The 23,898-nt window shown below is 41.8% G+C and overlaps 1 protein-coding gene across 5 annotated transcripts in view; it reads right to left on the reverse strand.

Moving 5' to 3' along the window:
- The window catches only part of TRIO (trio Rho guanine nucleotide exchange factor), a 238,789-nt gene that overhangs the window by 104,273 nt on the left and 110,618 nt on the right, over window positions 1-23,898 (reverse strand). For all 5 annotated transcript variants that reach the window (XM_017524673.2, XM_017524676.2, XM_017524674.2 and 2 more), the window contains 12 exons: window positions 22,777-22,899; window positions 16,585-16,779; window positions 16,370-16,485; window positions 15,492-15,558; window positions 14,767-14,876; window positions 13,550-13,619; window positions 12,830-12,919; window positions 10,992-11,084; window positions 8,334-8,445; window positions 6,366-6,556; window positions 4,302-4,403; window positions 420-562 (listed from right to left, as the gene is read on the reverse strand). In XM_017524673.2, the coding sequence (XP_017380162.1) occupies window positions 420-562; window positions 4,302-4,403; window positions 6,366-6,556; window positions 8,334-8,445; window positions 10,992-11,084; window positions 12,830-12,919; window positions 13,550-13,619; window positions 14,767-14,876; window positions 15,492-15,558; window positions 16,370-16,485; window positions 16,585-16,779; window positions 22,777-22,899 (1,412 nt within the window). The remainder of the gene's footprint in view (window positions 1-419; window positions 563-4,301; window positions 4,404-6,365; window positions 6,557-8,333; window positions 8,446-10,991; window positions 11,085-12,829; window positions 12,920-13,549; window positions 13,620-14,766; window positions 14,877-15,491; window positions 15,559-16,369; window positions 16,486-16,584; window positions 16,780-22,776; window positions 22,900-23,898) is intronic.

Raw genomic sequence — 23,898 nt, forward strand, 5'->3', positions numbered from 1 at the left:
GGAGTTTTGCTAGCCACTGTGCTGAGTGTTTAAAGTGTATCAACCCGTTGGATTCCCATCATCATAAAATAGAGTTGATATGATAGTTTCCATTTTAAAAATGAGAAAGCAACAATGTCTCGATGCTTTCTAATTTATGCAAGGTCACATGCATGATTTAGACATGTGCCCTGTATGTGCTTGGGTGAGAAAGGCAAAACAATGGGGGGGTTGCACACAGCCCTCATTTACTTTAAGCCAACAGAGGCTCGTATCTTGACAAAGCAGTTTCATTACTAAGTAAGATATTACCACCAATGGCAGTTTTAAAAACATATTCCTCAAAATGTTTGAGAAATGATTTTTGTAGTACAGTGAGCTAACACCGCCTCGTCCCTCCCTCCCAGATACACAGACTTCCAGCGGCGCCATGCGCGCACCTCCTTCCCTTCTGTCTTGTGGCGGGGGCGGTCTTGGGGATGTGGATGGGCTCCTTCAGGGCTCCCTTCAGGTGGATTGTCCGCTCCTGGATGACTTCACGGATGTGCTTTATCCAGTCCTGTTTGTTCTCTATACTGGAAGCCTTAACAAGGTGTTAGTGTTGCTTAGGATTCGGAAAGGCTCTTTCCAGACCCTGCACTACCTACACCCAGGTCTCCTGTACTCCTTGAGTTTCTATTTTCAAAATGACTTTTCAGCAGAAAAGCAACCACATCCTATGTTTAATCTGCTACCAAATAAATGACTATTTAAAAATGTTTTTTCATCAAAACCATTTTTGTTTTATAGCATGTATATTACTCCAGATCTCTGACTATGGTAATAATCCATCATTCTCCAGCCCCAAGAGCTTTTAAGCAGCCCTGGGCAAATAAACCAACACAGCCACGCTCATTGCCACCAAAACGCCTCTGAGGCTATTTAGGCAAACACTGTCCACTGGTCAGCAGCAGGCAAACTGCCAGCAGGAAACGGAACAAATCCCCACAGCCTTGCTGCCTTGTCTCCTGAATTCAGGAAGGCTGCGCAGCTGCCGCCACCTCCAGCACTCTGTGCCTGGCCGAGGGCTTCCCTCGCGTGCTGTCATCCACGCCCATCAGGACTCTGTAGGTGGGAGACTTCCTCAGCCTTGTCTCATAAATGAGGAACTGAGGTGTAGACACAAGAAATGTGCCCAACGTCACCAGGTCACCAACTGCCAGTTGCCGATGGCAGATTCACCTCAACTCCATTACAATTCTGCAGAAACGTTCTCTGAGAACACAGACCAAATTCTCAGCAAGCACCTGCAGACTCAGCACGTATGGCATCATCTTATCCAGATTTTTTTTTTTTTAACTCTGCCTCAAAGGAGGTTTTTTCTTTCTTTCTACATATTCTGGGCCTTACTAACAGCTTTCTAATTTCCTTACAGAAAATATCAACCTCCTATGATATAAACATAATTCCCTGCAGTTATGATTAAACTATCATAACTCATCATAGATGAGATCACAAAGGGAGGAGCACCCAGCGTTTCTCACTGTGTATCCTGTTTCCGAAAACAGAAAATCAAACCCCATGTTGGGAAAGGAAATTAAAGTTGATCACTCTCTTTCCATAGAAACTGTTTTAACAGAGGACATGTCTTTAAAGTTACTAACAGGTAGTGACAGGGAAAGAAATGATGGGTAAAGGCAGCCTCTTGCTCCCTCTTCCCCGGTGTGACAGGACAGCAGGAAAACCAAAGTCTTCTGGGAGAGGGCAGGGAGTGACCAGGGAACGGGTAAGTGACTCAGGAGAAGAAACCTTTTTAAAAACTACAAATCGGTTGGGATTTAAATGCCCAATAAAAATATTTGGAAGGTTAACTAAAGAGAAGTACCTGCAACAGAGCATTTGGCAGAGTTTGGAAACAACTGAGGAAAATTGTTAATATGGTTCAGAAATAAAGACAATTCTTATATGAACTGATCATTACACTTAAGGAGAGTAATTATCTTAACCTTAAAGAAACTAAACAAGGAAAAAAGATGTCAATTTTTCAGAAATAGTAAGAGAAAGGTAATTGAGGGAAAGTACTAAATAAAAAGGTCCTACCTGGAAAAGAGAGAGGATAGTTCATTTCATACTCTGGGTAGCCACAATCTGTTTAAGACTTAGAAATACAATTCTCCTTTCCAGACTAGAGAAGTGAAAATAATCAAAACTTTGTTTTACAACTACTAGGACACCATCATTGCCATTCCCACCATGTTCTCCACCAACATCAGCGCCTCCAGCAGCACGATACCTCTACTTCCACCACTGCCTAACCCTCACCACCATCTCCAATCTCTCTACACCAAAATCTGAATTAACTCCATCTACATTCTCACCACACCATCTAGACCAACAAAATCTGTACCACCCCCATCTATGCCCTCACCACCAACACCTAAACCCTCACCACCATCTCCACTACCACTGCCTATACTACCACTCCACCACCACCACCACCACCAAAATCTACACCATTACTCCCATCTACAACCTCGCCACCACCATCACCACCACCAAAGCTGACGCCATCACCATCTATACCCTCATCACCACCATCTACATCACTGCCACCATTTGTACCAATGCCCCATCACCAAATCTACACCACTACCTTCATCTACACCCTTACCCTCTACACTTTTACTACCATCTATACCACCGTGACCACCAAAATCCATACCACCACCACCTCCACCCTCACTGCCATCTAAACTTTCACCCCCACCGCCATCACGCCGTCTCCACACCTCCACCTACATCATCATGACGTTACCATCCCCACCACCACCATTGCCTGCCCTTCTGCACCGACACCACACAGCAGCCCCTGAAATCAATGAGAACATCATTTCCTTTACTTTCTCCTCGGAAGACAGAAAGACAGTATCCAAAATTCCCTAGAAAACTTCTACCTGGTGAAGCCTGAGGTGGTGATTGAAAAGTCTTATTTTTCAATCGTACCATGAGAATTTTATGACACCCTAAATGAAAGTCCAGATCTGGCTAAAATATTTGTCACTATCTTTTGGCAGCACCTTTTGGCATCTGCTACTGTAGCCAGTCTAGATAAGTAAGCGGTTAATGTAAGTTGCAAGTTTTAGGTTTTGAGTATACTTTAAAATGTTACACCTTAGGAAGAAAATACAGTTATTTAAATTTGGCTATCGGTGCAATTTATATCCAGGGCTTTAGGCCAGTACTAGTCAGAACATACTGGGCTGGTAATCACATATTCACTGCAAAACAACCCACTGTTACACATGAACAACGATCTTAGGAAGACAATGGCTTCCACTGAAGAACAGGCTCTAGAAGACTAAGGTACAGGTGAGTAATTCACAGTCACTGAAAATACCAAAGAGACAAAAAGGCATGCAAGAGACACAAGGGGCGACATGCAGGTTCACACGCCAGAGTCCCATTACACTCTGGCTCTTCTCCCAATATTCTACAAACCTTAGCTCCACCGTCCCCCAAACATCCCAAAGCCGCTGATGGCATTTCCAGATGGCTCCAAAAGTTCCATCTGCATTTTCTCAAACACAGAGGAGGGAAGTACATAAGACAACCTTAGAGCTCTCGACCATTCCCAGGAGAGGTTAGTATAATCAAAACAGAGTTCACATCAAATATTCCAAGAGATTTTCCTCCCCTAAAGACTATATACCCTAAAACATCCTGAGTGGTTTTGAATTTTAAATTATAACAGTATCAAACCCTGTCATTAATCATCATTCCCCCTTTCCTCTGTCCCCAAACTATTAAGCCACAGAGCTGAGGACCCTGTAAGGACTGTGGGTACGGCTGGCCTCGACTTCCTATCGCAGGTCCTCAAAAATGCACCAGGTGACTTTTTCCTCTGGAAACAGGACAAGTGAGCAATGAGAGTTGTTGGTCAGTACCTCACTTCTCCTCTACCCTGACTTCCTGCATTTCTTATAGAGTCAATGAATTCCAAGACTGGAAGAACGGAAGAAGTTTAAAAAGACCTTGCTTTATTTGCCCTTTTAGGAGTCAAGTGACAAGTTTAGCTCAAATTGTTTCATCACTAGAACACCAAACTGAATTGATTCCAATATTCTTTGCGTGGTAGCCACCAATCTGAATAGAGCACGCACGCACGCACACACACGCACACACACACACACACACACACGCACACACACACACACACACACACACACAAAGCAATAACAAATAAAATAATATGCAAACCAGTATGCTTCAATAACAGAAAAGCAAGCATGGATGGCCACAATAAACGTTTCACACAGCACAGTCCCAGCTTCAAATGGACGTACCTTAAGGACGATTTTATTATCTGAAGTTGGCGTTCTCCCCACCCACAGTGCAAATTTGCAAGGGTCTCCTTCAACATGTTCTGTGACACCCAACTCTGAGGTCTGGATAAAAAGACAATTACATAGTTAGGTGACAGCAATATTCTGGAAGGATGCAGAACAGAGACCAAGGAAACAGGTTTTGGTTACGGCTGCCATGCTAGGTTATAAGAACATCAATAGTGATCTCGGCTCTCATGAGAGTTATAATGGGGACACCATGTTCTTAGGCCACAGGTGACTGGTTTCATCCTTCGCTTCCTGTGAGCGCCTCTACTGGAGACCCCAAAAAGGTCAACAAGCAAAAAATCCAGGGGAAGAAAACCAAAATGTGAAAACCCTACTACCTGAAAGAGTTGACTATTTGCAATCATACAAGCAACAAACTGAAAAATGAGTTTTTCTTGGTTGCAAAAGGGCTGCCACCATATTCTCTTCAGCATTAATGACACAGCTTCCCAGAGGGCAAATGAAGTTCTAACAGCTTAGTTATTTTCCGATTTCTTTATCGATAGCATTAGCTTTTAGTGTTTCATCAATAATTTTAAGGGTGAAGAGGCAAACTTCCTCTGTAATACATGCAGAACATGGGAGCATGCAGAGAAAGGTCAAGAGCTTCAGCCCCTCCCCCACAGTCAAGGTCCCCCTGGTGCATTCTCCACCCCAGCAAAGGAAGTGATTCATCATCCATAGCTCCAGAGGTGGCCTCTGAGGGAATCTTAACTTCTAAAAGATAAATTAAGTGAAGACTTATTGGCTGCTAAAACAGACGAGCTTGGTCTCTAAAGGCAGATTAAAGCCAGCTAATGAAATTACTAGCCAGCAACACTGCATTTTTTCTTTACAGTCAGAATGTGACCTAAAATGATGTCAGGCAAGATGTGATCCAAAAGACAACCTCAAACAGGATATAAGCCAAACAAATGGTATGAAAACCATTAGTTGGAACCTGTGAATTCCAGATTATTATTAAGATAATTTCCATACTTGGAGATATTTTAGTACTTGAGGAGTTTCATTAAATATGGACACCATAAAAAGTATGATGTGTAAGTTCTCCAAACTGCAAACATCTACTAATATTTGTAAGAGATCTGCCATAAAGAAACCCACCCTTTGGCATTTTCTATTCTTTTCTGGATGATGGCTCTTCCTTAGTGCCACCCAATCCTCCCCTCTGCCCAGCCCTGCCCAGCGACCCTGCGTGAATGAGCCTCTGAGAAACAGCGCACTGTGGAAGATGGCAGTACAGGAGATCCAGATACCGTGCTGCCCTTGGGCTTTTCAGAGAGCAGAAATGTACTTTCACAAAGAGGCTGGTAAGACTAGCTAGTGGTCACAAAATGGCACCAGGTATGCTTCTCTTACCAAGAAGCACAATGACAGGTTAAGTACGAACTGAAATGTATCACCATCACCGGGTCTGCCAAGTACTCAGGGGCAACTGTCCCCACACAGCTGGGGCGGTGCAGCTTCCAAACTGTGCTTTGGCTTATATGTATTTTCTCTAATTGTGACATTTCACTGTTATAAACTATCAAAAATTTACTTATGCATTTTTATTTCATAAATTTATTTTTCATGAAAAAAACATCAAACCTTAGCATGGTAAGTCTACAGTGAGACACCCAGTAAAGCTGTTTCCATACACTCTAACATTTATGGTTGAAAAATTAATTATAATGATATGAGAACTTAGTCATATATATGATTATTTTATTTACAAAGCTAGTTAAGCACACCGGAGTTAAATGATTTCACTTATGAAATATGTTTTCTTATCCTGCAGTTATGTGATATCGGATTTAAGACGAGCAAGTTTCCTAAGTCTATAAACCTCGGAGCACCCTCTAGTGGACTTGGGGGTGGCAAAGAATTTCACTGGTGAAAACACAACCACAATTCAGACTTGAGCATTTCAGGACAGACTGGGAGGTTAAACTGAAGATGATGAACAATTCTCTACCTACAAAAAGGCTGCAACTATTTTACCTTTAGACTTACAATTCTGGAGCCTATACTTACAAACAATTTGCTTTTGTAAAGGTACTTGCTTCTCCCACTGGAATCTTTCACTTCTTTACTAAATACTAAGGACATTTCAAAAAGGAAGAGATGCCGTTCTCGACCCTTTCGAATTAAGGTTTTTGGGTCCCACACTTGGAAGGATTCCTGTAGGATGAGTTCTCCCTGAGACTCAATGTTTTCATCAAACCCTACAACATGAAAAAAAGGAGGCAAATCAATTTAAAAGAAAATGAAAAAAATGACGCACAAGAAAGCATTATTACTATTTTCAACATATAAAAAATGCCCATCAATTAAACCTCAGATGAGAATTTCCCATCTGATTCTGACACGAGTCTTCACATCACTGACCCATCCTACAAAGGATAATTCTTCCTAACACACTACTTTGCATGTATTTTCCTTTGTTTGACTCCTCATGGCTTTACTGTTTGAGTTCTATCCCTTTGGTGGCCTTCACACCAGCTGAGATCTGGTTCTACCCTCTACTTCTCTTCAGCCCTCTACAGCAGCATCCCACCACATAAACCTCCTCCTCTGGAACAGTTCCGACTCTCCTCTAAGCCCCAACCTACGTTCCAGCCTGGGTCCTGATTCTCCCTGCTTCCTTGACCCAGAGCACTCTTCCCAGACATTCTGCTCAGGTCAAGCCTTTCTTCAAGGACCTGCCATGATCCTGCTTCTTGGAGAAGTCCCTTGCTACCCATTCTTAGTGCACCCTTCCTCCTCTGAATGTGACATTCTACATGTGAATCATTTGTGCTCTGGACTTCACCGCTGCTCCTCTCTTCATGGAAGTGGCCTGCTTTATCACCTGGATATGAAGCCACCAGGGTTTAGTAAAGCCAGCCCTGGGGCAGAGGCTGCCGGTTACCTCCTGACTTCCACTCTATTCTTTTTCTCTCATAGTAGAAGCTCCCACTAGGAGTGCTAAAAATAAGCACTTTGCTCCCCAGCCCCAACCACAGTTAAAAGCAACTGGGTACCTACGCTCTGGACAAGTGAGCAAAGCAGCGGGTACCACTGCTAGTGCCTGCCCATCTGGAGTTCCCTCCCTGACCTTCTTCTCCACTTCTTGCTAGATGGAATGTTGGTGAGGCCTTGAAACACCCTGGACCTAGCCAGCCAGAAAACAACTAGAATGGAGAGAAATCAGCTGGAACACAGCCTGAGTCCTTGTGACATCACGAACGGGTACCATACCAGATCAGCATTTTATGTCAGAGAAAGAACAATCTGTTTTGCTTGGCCTCTGAGTTTTGGGTCTTATTACCCACAGCAGCACCTATGATCTAACTGATACACTGTTCGGTGTTACCCATAAAGACACAGGGTAGCAAAAGCATTTGGAGCAGGATTATAACTTACTCTGCGTAGCCTGGCAAGAACTAAGCTTTGCACCTCAGGAAGAGCTTTCTTAAACAGAGGCATTTATGGAAACTACAATTGCTATAATCATTTTGAAACATATTTATCCAATTTTCTGTTTACCATGTTACACGCCAAATTCAACTACACAAATATCTGATACCTACTATGTTCTAGGCTCTAGCAAGTGATGTAATGGATACAGAAATGGGGAAGCAACACATTCTTTTAAGGACTTCAGAGTCTTGGGGTTTGATCCATCCATCCACCCACCTACCCATCCATCTAACAGGGAGAGCAGGTGGCCTGTGTCAAGCTCTATAGGAGTCCAAATAGCACAAAGTGCTGTTGGCGTCCAGACTGTGGAGAGGCTCTTTTCCAGTGAAAGAACAAGAAATGGCTTTCAACAAGTGTAGAAGCATTTTATGTGGTCCTTTAAAAAAGCAATGATACCAATTCTTTAAAAAAGAATGCCTAAGCTCTTAGCCACTAACATAAGAGACACAAAGTTGGGATTTTCAGGGTTCAGGAAATCCATCTAGAAAGTGTCATTAGAAACTGCATAAATGCACACTGGGGTGTGGAAAGTCCCGTTACCTTCCAGCATGCTGAGGTGCATGGCGTCATTGGCTCGCTTTGGCACGCTGAGCATCACCTCCAGGCCATCTTTAATCTCCCCCTTTCCCTCCTCACAGCACGTCAGCAGCTCCTGCAAAGATCAAGAACAGACATGAGGTAAAGACTGCAGAATGCTTTCCCAATGAGACCCTGGCAGAAACAGAGACTATGAAAGTCCATGGCTTTCAAGATAAAAGCAGAGTGTGGTCAACTGGGCATATATTCTCACAGAAATGAATGACTACCCCTTTATCCAATGAATGGCAGGGTTGGTCCTGTTCAAATTAGAGTAAACCAGATGTAGTGATAGTTTAAGATGAAATTAATATACCTGTTAATAGTCAAGCTTCAAAAATGATAAACAGAGGCCAGGTGTGGTAGCTCATGCCTGCAATCCCAGCAGTTTGGGAAACTGAGGCAGGTGGATCACATGAGGTCAGGAGTTCCAGACCAGCCTGGCCAACATGATGAAACCCCATCTCTACTTAAAAAAAAAAAAAAAAATTAGCTGGGCATGGTGGCATGTGCCCGTAATCTCAGCTACTTGGAAGATTGGGGGAGGAAAATCACATGAACCTGGGAGGTGGAGGTTGCAGTGGGCCAAGATTGTGCCACTGTACTCCAGCCTGGGGGACAGAGGAAAACTCTGTCTCAAAAAAAAAAAAAAAAGATAAACAGAAATATTTAATTATGTAACACATGATCAGCTACTGCAGCTGATGGCCATGCCAGGTCCAACTGTGCGTTTCCCACGCAATCCCAGCGTGTGACTCCGAACCCTGGGGCCATTAACGCAACGCCCCATCTAAACTGGACCAGCCAAGCCTCACAGCAGAAACAGTAATGCTGCATAAGTACTTACAGTCAAACACATTTCCTTCTTGCGTAGGATGTTTAGAAAAGCTCTAATAGTTGAATTACACCTCTCTGGGGAGCCCCATGTGTGTGATTACATTTCAGAGCTATTTAGAGAAACGCCTGTTATTAAATGAATGACAGCAGGAACAATAAGTTCACCTCTTGGTGGGCTCCAAGATACTTTCTTACTGGTGTACTCATAACTATTATCAGGCAGTAATAGCAACAGCAGTGTTTTATGTTTTGGTAGTCAACAAAAGAGAGGCATGACACTGCAGCCAGCACTGGCCTCCCAGTGGCTGCCTGAGAGGAACTCAGCTGTTGGATGGGCACCTTCCCTCATGACCGATGGTGTTCGCCTCTGATTCTAAGCAGCATGGCAAACACTGCTTCATAAATGCAGTGTACTGGGCCTAATTACTGATAACGGGCAGAAAACCTTCCTTTTGGGGAGCTTAAGGTAGCTTATTACTGTTCTCCTGGAGAACCTCTGGGCAGAGTAAGGTAAGGTTTACAAATGTAAGCACCAGTTTAGTACAACTACATGCTGCAAACAAAATCCTTACATCGTAAGGACACTAAAAGGTAAACTGCCTTTGCAGAATTAGAAAGCAAAGGACAAATTTGCATATGAACAAATTAGCCTCCTGACTTATTTCACATTCATAGCAACTATATATTTCTGCAGTGATGGTCACAAAAACACTTAATGGAATTTTGATATGAAAGTACAGGAGAGATTTTCCAATAGAAAAATCCCATAATAGTATCACTTTCACAAAACAATGTAGCCACTTACTACTGTTTCTAGATTTTTCTAACAAAAAGGGTAAAGAAGAGTTTCGGGCATTTGTAATTCCACCTTCTAAATTTCTTTCGTATCTAGACAAATTACATAATAACTTCCGATTGTTGGGCCTAGGACTGCACGTGGAACATAGTGGGATTCACAGAATACCATTACTGGGATGAATGGTTTCTATATTTAAATGCTTAACAAAATGCATCAGCCGGGAAAATGGTATGCTGAACGTCACCAGACAGAAGCTGCCAATAATTTTGATGTAGTCAAGAAAACATGTACTGATGATATATAATAGAATTTGTTCTAAGAGTTGTCATAAAATGTAAGTTTGTTTACCTTTCTATTGTCAAGACTAATCATATTGTTTTCCTTAATGTGATTTTAATTATAATAATTCACAACCAACAAAAAGCAGAGGTCAGGCTGACTCCAATACTTGTGATCTGTATGAATAGGGTGTGCCGTGAGGGGTGTGACATCAGTGACGAGCAACAAGACAGAGGAAGCCGCCTGGACGTGGGTTCTCCGTGGCTTCAGCTGAGCTTATTAATGGGTGTGAGTGATGATTCTGGGCACAGTCCTTGCCCTCTGAGGCTAGTTTCCCCCCCTGCAGACTAGCTTTGTTGGGAGGTCAACATATGCAAAGTATACCAAAGTGTACCATGGCTGGCCTGCAGTTAGCAAGCCACAACTGGGAACTACAGGTACTAAAATATCAAGAACCGACGATTTCTCATTTTACGTAGTGATTAGGGTCAGTCAGTGCAGTTCAGACGCATAATCATGACATATACTCTCATTTAATTCCTTCAATGAGAAATTAGGCAGGGCAATAAATACTAATCAATTAAAAAGTAAAATTAATTGACTAGGTGTTTCAAAAAAAAATCAGGGTAATTATATAAATATACAGTAAATGTCAAAATAATACATAATTCATAACATTTCACAGGCTGAAGATGCATTATACATACTTTTAAAAGGAGCTGATACTTTGTTATTCGTTGAACCGGTTTAATAAGGTAGGAAGAAATGGAATTGGCTAATCCATGTCGTTGCTGTATCTCCTGTATTAAAACAAAACAAAGCAAGAAACAAGCCAAGATTAAAACATGGCTATAAGACATATTACTTTTCCAAATACTGTACCTAACAACTGTTTAATCATGCTGAAATAATAAAGTTTCCTCTTCCTAAAAGACTCTTAGAATATTAACACAAACTTCTTTGTTTCTAAAATGTTACTTCTGGAGACAGAAAGGGGCACTCTGGAGCTGGAGGATCTACATACTATTCAGTGGCACATTTAATGCCATGATTTGTACTTTGCATTTTGTAATTATGTCCTTTAAATGCAATGACCTGCAGGCTGGTTGTATTCCTTGCTGTGAAGACAGGTGCCCTGTCTGTGCTACTCACCACTTTATGCTAGCACCAAGGATAAAGCTTAGAGTTAAATGAGCACCATACAGATGTTCAATAACACTTGATACTGGAAAGAAGCATAATCAAAGGTTGTCATCCTGGAGAACAGAGGAAGTTGTAGCAGAAAGCCTCTACAAAAATAAACCAACTGTACAATGAATACTGAAAACATGTAACTTGTGAAATCTCTCCGACAGGCATGATTTCTCTTATTCTTCAAGACATGTTTTAGGGCATAGGGGTTTCTAAAATGGCTTTGATTCCAAACATTAAATAATGTTGTGCTATGTGGTCTCACTCTTTAAGTGAAATACTTAATACTAAAATACTTCTAACTCCATATACAGGTGCTGAATTTCATCTGATGGCAAAGACCTAGAATCATGTGAAATATTAAAAAGAAAAGGACACTTTGGCCTGGGAGAAGGCTTCCTATTTACAAAGGCAGTGATGTGTAATGTAATGGTCAAGAGAATGACAATTAAAATAGGGTCATCTACAGATAGGGCTTTGTCTCAAAGCAGAAACGGAAAAGTTTATTCAACTTCCCCAGACTTTCAGGTAAGAGCTGATTATTCCACCTGTTCATGCACAAGTGTAAAGACAGAAAACAAGTCCTCCATCCTCACAACCGCATGCACCAAACTATGCACACTACTCAATAGCACCTTAACCTTCAATCAAAATGTATTGGCACATATTTGACCAAGTTCTGGAAACCTAGAAAGCACTCTGTGTATCACATTCTAAAGCTCCATCCCTTTTGTGCTGAATAATCCACTCCGATAGCTTTCAAAACACAGATGACCTGTATCTGCGTTTACTCCAATGAGAACATAATGAATTAACCTTCTAATTATCCTAGTTGTTATGGCACTATTTGTAAAACTTTAGTGGTAGGTCACTTTTGAAAATACGTAACATCATGGAATTAAAATAGGAAAAACAACTAAAAAGATTCAGATTTATTTTTGTTTTACTAAGGAGAAAAGAAGCTTAATAGTTTATATCTTCTGTGTACAATATTACACGTGAAAAAGTTTATTGACTATAAATAGTAATGATATTATAAATGATTGAATACAGATTGTATTCAATGACATTATAAATATAAATTATATATTATATAAATATATATATATATAATATATAAGTAACACATACACACAAACATACGTGTATATATTACAATCTGAGTTTCTGAGATACTTCCAGTATTTGTATAGTATCTTTTAAAAGCAGAAGACAATGTAAGAATAGCCCAATATAAACATGACAGGTAAAAATGAAAACATTGTACTATCAATTAGGTGAAAATTATGAGTAATACTGCATTTTATGTACAAAACTTGGAAAATTATGGTCTCTTTAGGAATCTGTTACTTACATCAAAATAGGACCCTGCATGTTCCAAAATCAGCTGAGTAGAATCAGGCTTATTTTTGCAGTATGTGACATACATCTGAAACTTGTCTGCCTATAAGCCAAAAAAAAACAGAAAAACAAAAAAAAAAACAAAAAAACTCATTTAAACCATAACAAGTCAACATATGATAAACTTTTATATAGAAAAGAAGCTGTGTGGATAACAGAAATTTAAGCCTAAAGTTCTCAAGTTAAAGATGCCCTATTTTGAAAAGAAAGCTACTGAAATAAGAAACACACGGTTCTGACAGCAAGCAGCTACAGCAGCCTCCCCAACCCCGGCACGCTGGTCTGAGGACCTGTCCTCTCTTCCCACAGCGGTGTGTGCAGACCTGGCTGTGGGCTCTGGACAGCATGATTCCAGGTTCACCTATCTACCTCCCTTCTAGAATGGTTGATCCCCCAGAAGGACTGGGAACTCATCTATCAGCAATGCCCCAGGGTCAAGCAGAGGCCTGGCACACTAAATACTCTATTTCAAACCATCACCAGCGCCAAAAAAAAACTCACTCCACAATAACAGTTAGTTGGAATATGCAATTCTTTGAGGTAAAGTCTATTTCTCTGCATGCATGGATATTAGCAGAAGACGGTGACTTAAAGGAGATGAAGAACATCCCTCCTAACTTCCTTCAATGCCACCCAATAATTGCAAGAGAACAAATGGTTGAGGTTTCATTACCCAAGTAACAAAACAATGTCCGACATCCTCTGGCAACTGTTCATATTTTTCCAGCTCCTTTAGGAATATGCTGCAGAGAATAAAAGTAATATATTATGAAGGTGTTTTAAAACATTTTACTAGTGAGATGTGCCAGAAACGGATAAATCTGTGCCCCCTAAAGAATTAACAAAACATGTATCTCTTAACTAGGGAAAGTTATCGTGACTTTCAAACAGCTAACCAGTTTAGCCTTCAAACACTTTCTAACCAATTTATTTCTGGGAAAGTGCTAGTGAATTCACTGAGGATATACTTTAGAGATGTAATATTTGGCTGAAAACCTGTTTGGTCTTTTCTGCCTCCTGCTGGGGAGTGAGGGGACTGCGCTCTTGCTGACCCCAGCTTCATCTCACCACAGGCCACCTAAAGGAGCTTCTGCTGCTGCTGCTTTAAAAATATCAAAACAGAGGCCGGGCGCGGTGGCTCACGCCTGTAATCCCAGCACTTTGGGAGGCTGAGGCGGGTGGATCACGAGGTCAAGAGATCGAGACCATCCTGGTCAACACGGTGAAACCCCGTCTCTACTAAAAATACAAAAAATTAGCTGGGCATGGTGGTGCGTGCCTGTAATCCCAGCTACTCAGGAGGCTGAGGCAGGAGAATTGCCTGAACCCAGGAGGCGGAGGTTGCGGTGAGCCGAGATCGTGCCATTGTACTCCAGCCTGGGTAACAAGAGCGAAACTCCGTCTCAAAAAAAAAAAAAAAAAAAAAAACAAAACAGAATCATGACCTCCTGTGGCCAATGGAAAGTGGAAAGTGCATTTTATTTTGGTCGGAACACACTTCTGTTGCTTCTTCAGTTCCCCCTGTCTCTTACTATAAGAGACTAAACAGCACAGGCCAGCAGGCCCACAGCACTGTCAACCCTGAGAGATAACTCACAGGGCACCTGATGGCTTGGCTTCAGAGAAGTTAAGCTTCCTATACAAATGTTTTCAAAGTTTTCCTGATCTTATTTCTGTAGAAGGTAAGTACAAATATAAAGTTAAGTCTGTAATGAACGAGTTTCTAGAATGTCAGTCTTTTTGGAGAAAAACTGATAGGCTTCATTTAAGTGGCAACAAAATCACTGTAATCTGCTGAATTCAATGGGAACGTTTCATTTCTTGTGATGAAGCTTCAGCCTCACATGTGAATTTCAAGAGTTAACTGCTCCCAAAGAAAAAGCCACTCACTTATTATGAAATTCGTAGATTTCCTGCATGTTTCCGAAGATGATGAGTTCTTTGTTGACAATGCCAGGTGGGATCTCTTCCACGCCACTGGTCATTTCCCATAGGTAGGTCTGGCCGAGAGGGAAACAGGGATTAGACAGAAATAAACACCACATTTTCAAGAGACAGCTGTTTCTGACATCTGTAAATACAGAGAGTTAATGTATAAGCGAAAGTGTAACTGAGGACTGGACCCTTTTACAAAACAATGAAAAACCCATCTTAAAACGGCCCTCAGTTGCTGTTAATACTTGAGAAGAGTTCCTAAACTTTTCAACTCTAAAATTATTTCCAGTTTCAAATATTGGAATTAACCTACTCTACAAGCACAATAAATATTCCTGATACCACTGAGTATTAGTTGCCAGTCATAATTAGTAGGCACATTTCTCTGAAGCTGCTGTAAAATTCTATACAAAAAGAATGTCAGCCAGGCCATCATGTGATAAACAGAATGGGAGGATTAATGCTGTATTATCTCTGTAATGACTGAAAAACAAACCTAGAACTCCACAGAAGTGCAGAAACACGAGACTGGCTGCTTAAGCATACTTTAAATTTTAAAAAATGACAGGAAAAAAATTGTGATTATTCTAAGGACCACCAAGAGGTAAGAATAAAATAGCAAGCTTATGCTCAATCTAAATAAATAAGCTAAAAAAAACAAAAACAAAAAACTTACTTACATCCATACATTCCCGAAGGTCTCTTACATAAGCCTTTTCAGTTTGAATGAGCTCAGCCATTATGAATCTTAAAGAGAAGAAGAGAGGAGTGCAGCTTATTTCACTATCTACTTTTATGGATTTATGAAATACCAGAGAAAGTCTAAAAGTGTTAGTATTAGGGTGATTATTTTGGAGAGGTAAAGCATCAATAGACAGAACAACAGTATCCAACCACTAATTCAAAGGGGGGAAAAAGGATTTCTGCAAACATTTTATTGAGGTATACTGCCAGATCAGGGTTTCTCAACCTGACACTATGGACATTTGGGGACAGGTAACTCTGCTGTGGGCTGTCCTCTGCACTGCAGAGTGCTCAGCGGCTTCCCACTACATGCCAACAGCACTCCCTCCCACTCCCTACTGAGACAACCAAAATGTCCCCTCACGTTGTCAGTGTCCCCAGGGGACAAAATTGCCAATTAAGAACCAATGGATTAGTGTACTCTTTTTTTTTTTTATTAATATAGAATTTACTACCTGGCAACTTTTAAACACCTAAATTTGTTTCAGATGTGATAAAAACTATTAATTTCCTTTCATTGGTATCACTATCTATTAATGACAATTTGTCAACTCCACATGAAACAAAGTCACAGGGATAAAAACTAGATGCTGTTTCTGAGCCAGGTGATAAGAGGTCAGTGAGCCCCGTGAAGTCTGTGCTGACATCATAACTAAGCCCAGTGAAGACTCTGCTGACATAACTAAGCCCACTCAGAGCCACAAAAAGCCTGGGTGCCATGTGACTTCAAAGCACACACAGAAGCAAGTGTGTCCAAATGACATTCTCTTCACTTTTTCAATGAATCCTGGTAGATTCTGAAAGATTGGCTTACTCTTTCCTTCGGGCAGATTTCCGCTTCTCTTCATTAAGTTCATGAGCAGCATCTCGAAGCTTCACCTCTGAGCCAGGGATACTGGCTGGAATGATATCTAGCTGGAGACTTTTACTCTGTGGAATAAGAGAGTCAATGAACTCAGTTAATTAAATCAGCAAAGAGGGCGTTAGGAAGAAGATCACGATTTATTCAGCTTGCACAAGGCCATTTACCGATTTGTTGGAATCTGAAGAAATCCCTAGGGCTTTCTCCAAAGAGGTCCTGTACTTCTCCATCCGCAGAGAGAAATCTCTGTACCTCTTATCCACAGCAGTAACACATTTTTTTATCTCTGCCGCATGGGCATGCCCTTTTTCACAAAAGCCATCAGCCAGCTGTATCAATAGCTTCACTCTCTCTTTGGTTTGCTGCAAAAAACAACAGGAAAGTATTGTGAGGCAAATGAACCCGCCTGCCAGAAACCTGAAACATAGTGGCGACTTGCCTCCAACTCAGAGCTCTGTACAGGAGAACTGCTGGTGGCAGCTTTCTTTCCTCAGCTCTTCCACAATGAATGGCATTTTTATGACCTCAAAGAAGAAATTTAGACGATTTTTCAACAATGTCTTGTTCTGGGAGGTACTTAGTGAAAACACGTAGCATGAATGTGTGAAGGAATGTACTCGAAGAACACCGTCTTCACGATGCTGTTCCTCTCCCCAAAGCCGCTGAGCAAAGACAGCGCCTCGCTCCCTGCATGTTTATTCTTCGTGCCCAACTGGCCCCACAGCTCGCTCAGGGCAAGCAGCCATCTACCTGACTTTTTGGTCTTCCTGAAGAATGTGTGGCCAAGGCTGTCCCCACAGCAGGCACTCCACAAAATTCCTCATGAAGCACCTCTGCATCATGTTGATTGTTTTTTTAACTCTTATGAAATGTAGAAGAAAATTCACTAGTCAGGAAATTATCTACATAGAGGTATTGTAAATTTTGTTACCCTGTTTAAGAGCTCACTCTAACATCATTTCATATGTACATAGAAAAGATTTTTTATTAAGTTAACCATAATTTATTATTTTCCACAGAGATAAGGACAACCATAAAACAAGTTATATGTACCATTCAGCAACATGACTCAACTCTAACTTCTCAACAGCTCTCTCTCTTCACATTCATTTCCATGGTTATTACAATTAGGCTTCCTTTGCCATTTCCCTGGTGTTTTCAGGTTAAGTGACTTACTCTTCTATGAAACCTCTTTTCTCAGTTAAGCTTTAACTAGAAAATCTTTTTAACGCATATTCAGGAAACAGACTTTATTTAAAAATCTCCAAAAGGAAGAAGGTCAGAGTTAAAGACCAAGATAAATGAACTTAGCTTGTAAAATCAAAATCAAAGTTCTAAGACATAAATCACTGGGTAACCTGTGAAGTCACCTGTCAAGATCCTCCAGATTCTACAAAAATAACCCCAACACCCCAGCCAGCTGCCAGCCACCCAACAGCAACCCCCACCCCCATCCCCCAGCTGTGGCTCACCAAGTCATCCTCCCGGCCAGCACCCTCCTTGGGGCCTCTGCACTGGTGCTTCTGCCTGGAATGCCACTCCCTCAGATATCCTTATGGCTCCTTCATGTCTCTGCTCAAATAAAGGCCACTCTCTCAATGGGCCCTCCCTGGACCCCTTACACTGCAGCTTGCCTCCCTGCCTATTCTTCTGCTCTGGTTTTTCCCATAGCATGCACGGCCTTCTGACAGAGGGTGCAAGTGATTTTTTTTTTTTTTTTGAGACGGACTCACGCTGTGTTGCCCAGGCTAGAGTGCAGTGGCGTGATCTCAGCTCACTGCAACCTCTGCCTCCAGGCTGAAGCAATTCCCTGCCTCAGCCTCCTGAGTAGCTGGAATTACAGGCACCTGCCACCAAGCCTGGCTAATTTTTTGGCTAATTTTTTCTTTGTGTGTATTTTTAGTAGAGACAAGGTTTCACCATCTTGGCCAGGCTGGTCTTGAACTCCTGGCTTCATGAGCCACCTGCTTCAGCCTCCCAAAGTGCTGGGATTACAGGCGTGAGCCACCATGCCCGGCCATTGTCCTTCTCCTGTGAGAACGTCACCTTCACAGGCCAGAAATATTTGCTTGTTTTGCTTACTAACATCTCTTATGTTGCTGTAAGAGATCTGTGGAGGGCATTGTAAGCTACCTGTAAGTCCATCTTTAAGGAATTAAGAAAGCTATTTAGTGTTTTAAGTGATGGGAACATAGAAGTGAAGATAAAAAAAGATAATGCAGCTTGCCAAAAGTAAAAAAAAAAATTGTTGAGCAACTGAAATGTGTGATAAAAACTAAGTACTGTAAATCTGCTAACCTATGAGCTTTAAAAATATCTCAGTATATTTTTACCTGCATTGGTATTTTTAAAATACATTCACAGGATTCAAAATTCCAAAGGTAAAAAAGATACAAAATAAAAACTCTTCTCATTCCATCTTCCCTGTCACCAGTTCAAATACCAGCTTCTTGCTACCACTTCAGAGACATTTTATGTGCATGTACAAGCAAGTGCACACATGTACGTATTTTTCTCCCTCACATTTTTTACATAAAAACTTGCATACAACAAACACTGCTCTGCATTAGTATTTTCTACTGAGCAAATCTTAGTTGTCCTTCCTGATCAGAACTAAAGTCCTCGCCTGTGTTTAGAGCTGTGTAATATTTCACTATATGGATGTGAACTATATGGACGTAAGTTAATGTGTCTCTGCCAATAGGTCTCCATGTCGTTTCCAAATTCCATCTACCAAGGCAATAACGCAAGAAATCAATCAGCTGCATGACTGTTGGTTAGACATGTGCCTAAGTGCTGCTGGGGCGACAGGAAGTGCAGTGGGAGCAGACAGGAAGTGCAGTGGGAGCAGACAGGAAGTGCGGTGGGAGCAGACAGGAAGTGCAGTTCGAGCAGGCAGTAAGATGCTGCTAGGGGCCTCTGAGTGTTCCCCCAGCAAAGGAGCCTCATCCATGCGGCAAGGGGTCCAACTTTTTGGTCTCTGCTAATGCACTGGGGGAACTACTCAGTGTAGTTTTGATTTACGCCTTTCTTATATTAAGTAAAGTTGATAACCTCATGGTGAAAGCCATTTATTCCTTTTCTATGACACATGTTTAATATCTTTAGTCCATTTTCTTGGTCTTTTTTTCTTACTGATATCTAAAAGTTCTTTCCTACTGGGAAATCAGTCCTTTATGATATGAGCTGCCTATATATCTTCTCTATTTGATTTTTATCTTTAGATGTTCCTTATGGTGGACTGCCCTGTGGAAAGTTTTACATTTTTTGTGTAGGTGAAGTTATTAGTTTTTTCTTTCACAGGTTTGGATTTTGTGTCATTTAGACAAATTTCTCCATATGAGGATATAAAAAAAATCCTGTTATTTCTTCTGGTACTCTTAGGTTACCATTGCTGATATTTAAATCTTTTTCTGGTATGTATCACGGTATCAAGGTGAGATATAAATTCAACTTAATTTTTTTCCAAAGCCATTTGCCTTGAAAAACATCAATTAAAAAAATTCTTACATCTTTTAAAGTGAGATATTATAAGGATTTTCATTCTTATTCTATTTGTTATCTTTAGCAATTGTTACAGTGCTTAAAAGGCACATAAATATTTTAACTGAACAACCTCATCTGTAGGCATAATCAAGGAACTGGAGAAAAATAGAAGCAAATTGAAGTCTTAAGTCCACAAGCTCAAGAGAGCTTTGCTCATCATGTTCTTAGTCAGAAATTCAATGGTGTTAGACACTTTCTAACAAAGTAAGGAATTTGGCATTGGGGACACCGGTGATTAAAGCTGCAGGAAAACCTTGTGGGAAGAAGGCTGTGGTGTCCTGAACAGCTCAGTAAGGCAGTGGCTTCTGGACCTCAGGGTGTGCAAAAATCACGTGGTGAGCTCTTCAAATGCTTATCCTCAGGCCTCACTCCTAGACAGCCTATGTCACTACGTTTGGAGGGAGGACAGAAATCTCTCTTAAATAAACACCCACAACCTGGATGCAGGTGGTGCCTGTATGACGCATGGAGAAATGACTGCACTGAGACCTGCAAAGGGACCGAACCGAGTCTCAGTGAGACGGTGATGGGAGACTCTTGTTTAGCCTTCAAGCTTCATTCCCATTAACACTAAAAGTGTTATAACATTGCCACAAGTGCACTGAGTGACTGTCCTTTCAGAGTGAAGAATTCTCTACAGAGCAAAAGAAAAACAGTTTTTTAGAAGATTCTAAGATCAGGTGACAGAAGGCAAGTGAGAGAGCCTCAGCTCATCATGAAAAATCAAAAGGACATCTCCAAACACCAAAGCAGGTGTTTTCTGATTAAAAGAAAGTCAGAAACCAAAGGAAAAGACTGCTAAGAAAAGGAAAGGTGAGGGGTGTTCGTTTCAAAACCTACCAGCTCCTCCTAGTATACCCAATTCATTAAACCCGACAAAATAAACAGTTCTACATATCTGGGAATCAGAAAGGTCATATATCACTCACAATTTTAGATATTTCTTATAAAATACAAGAATAAAAATAAGCCTCTCATTGCCCAATGTTTCAATAACTACACACAAAACTCGAGGAAAAGCAATATTTAGGAACAATGGAAAAATTCTTTCATACACACTTTATTAGTGGAACAGGCTGCCATGTTACTCAATTCCAGACAGGCATGTGCACATCACATTCCCCATGCACAGCCCCCGGGGCAGGGCAGTGAGCAGGCTGTCTGGCTGTACATAACGGCCTGCAGAGTGGGGTGGTGGTGAAAGACGGCAAATCTTAAATCTAGCTCTGAGTGTCGTATGTGATGTTAGCCATTTTCTTAATATCTTTAAAATCAAATGATATTCAAATAAGCAAACATAGTTCGGGACTACAGGCACACACACCACCATGCCCAGATAATTAAAAAAAAATCCTTTTGTAGAGACAGGGTCTTGCCATCTTGCCCAGACTGGTCTCAAACTCCTGACCTCAAGTGATCCTCACACCTCAGGCTCCCTTGAGCTCAGGAGTCTGAGGATGCACTGAGCCATTATGGTGCCACTGCACACCAGCCTGGGCAACAGAGCAAGATCCCATGTCTAACACACACACACCCTAAATACAGACCATATAATGCACATAACTTATTTAATATCTAAATATTAACAAAAAATGAAAACTGTCCAGCCAGGTGTGTATCTGGAGGATGAAAAGCCACGATCCTTACCTGCAGGGGAGGGTGGGCTGGCCCTCCTTAGTGTTTGCTGTGCCTCTGGGGGCAGCTACTGTCAGGTGGTCCTGTGCCCTGCTCTCCCCCAGTGCTCACCACACCCCCACCCTGGGCCGGGTGTTCTTGCTGCGCCCCCCATGCCTGGTATCTCTGCAGCCCTGTTTGCCTGTGCAAGCCTCCAGGATAGGGGCCGTGTATTCCCAGAGCCCAGCACCTCAGGGCCGAGGGAAAGGAGAGCTTTGGAGGCCAGGAGCAGAGGGTGACAAAGAAGAGCAGGAGTCAGCAGTGGTAACAGAAAACATAAACATGGACAAGTAAACATAATACAAAGTAGCTGTCCTCTCGCTAAGTGACTGAGAAATTCCTGTCATGTTTTCAAAGCCAGGGTAGGGGCCACAGGAGATAACCCATCTTGCTACTTTATAGAAACCCTTCTTTTTAACCCAAAATATAATCCAGCTTATTTATTTCCCACTCTTACATTTGAAATAATTGTCAGCTTTTCTAAAAACTTGAATCTGTCATCAACCATAGAGGCACTTCAGAACATAACACAAAGGATGTATACTCAAAGGCTCTGAAAACCAAAACCCCACAGGTTGTGATGCTAACTCTACAGGAGTCTCAAAACTGTTGTGAGCTCTCGAAAGGACTCAGCCTCTGCAGGTATAAGCCTTGATTAGGACAACATTCAGGTCAATATGCAGATTCTTATATTTTTCCTCAAAAGCCATATTTACTCATATATACGGCATATGCCATAAAGATAATTCGATTTCATAATTTTTCCCCAGGTGTAGGAAAGAAAACACCCCGAGAATAAAGGCCAGCTTGACACCAAATAGTGTTTAACAAAAATAGCAAGTGCTCAGAGAACACCTTAGAAAAGAAAACAGGAGGGGGAATAAAATGCAGAAGGGAATGAGAAGAATAAAGAAGAAAAGGAGAGAGATGGCGGTATTCACAGAAATCAGAGGGACAAAGGACACAGATGAAGGGAGGAGGTTGAGGACACAGAGTGACAGACGTGAGCCGCAAGAGGAAGCATCCCCCAAGTTAATGTGGAACAGCCCACTGGGCTCAGCCCATTTCTCCAGTGACATTTTTGAGAAAGACTCACTTTCGACTCAGAGGCCACGACACACAGTCCACTCTGAACCCACCTTTGCCGTTATCTGGAACTCCTCGTGCTCTTTCAGGAGCTCCTGGGTGTGCTGTATACTGGAGCCCGTGGAGGTGTGCGTGGAAAGGTAGAACTCGCCATTGTCGTGGATCCATTCCAAAGCCTGGAGCAGGAAGGAATGAACAGAGTCAGAGGGCTAAACATTCCTGACAGAAGCCCAAATCCCCGAGCACCTCATTTAAAGGTCAAATGGCAAACCAAGCCTGACAGCACTGAGAAGCATTCCCTCCCAGAGAGACGATTTTCTGAAATAAAACTCAAGTCTGGATCACAATTACAAAAGTTTTAAAAAGGATATTCCAGATGGTTATAACTGTGTCACTTACATGGCAACAATAAAAAGTTTGAGTTTCTTAGTTATTCCATGGTGTTTATGTGCCACATTTTCTTTATCCAGTCTATCACTGATGGGCATGTGGACTGGTTCCAAGTCTTTGCTATTGTGAATAGCGCTGCAATAAACATATGTGCGCATGTGTCTTTCTAGCAGAATGATTTATAATCCTTTGGGTATATACCCAGTAATGGGATTGCTTGGTCAAATGGTATTTTTGGTTCTAGATCTTTGAGGAATCACCACACTGTTTTCCACAGTGGTTGAACTAATTTACACTCCCACACACACACACACACACACAAAAGGTTGAGTTTCTTGTAACCATGAACCTAAAGGTACAATAAAAGTACAATGAAAGAAACCACTACTACAAGCCTTTCTCAAGAAGGGACTAGAGTGCAGAGAGGAGGAAGCAGCTGCCCTGGGGAGTGCCCTGGAGCAAGAGGGGCAAGGGGACAGGCCAGGGTGGCAGTGGGAAGGAGGATGGAGCTGAGACAGCTGGAGGTCTGCACCTCCTGGACCTTGTACAGGAGCGAGGGGCGAAGGGGGATGCGGGGCACGGGGAAGAGGGAACTGAGAATGCCACACCTAGTCGTTCCTAACAACAAGTAAGACAAGAGGGACACAGGGACAGGGAACTGCAAGTGTAGTTCTGCTTCTGGTAAAGTCGCTGTGGAGCGACATCAAGAACGTAACTGGGATTTATGAATCTGGAGACCAGAAATGGAAGCCTGGGCTGGGAGACAGCACACAGAAAGAGACAGA

This window comes from Cebus imitator, unplaced genomic scaffold, assembly GCF_001604975.1.
Source record: "Cebus imitator isolate Cc_AM_T3 unplaced genomic scaffold, Cebus_imitator-1.0 Scaffold35, whole genome shotgun sequence".
Lineage (NCBI taxonomy): Eukaryota > Metazoa > Chordata > Mammalia > Primates > Cebidae > Cebus > Cebus imitator.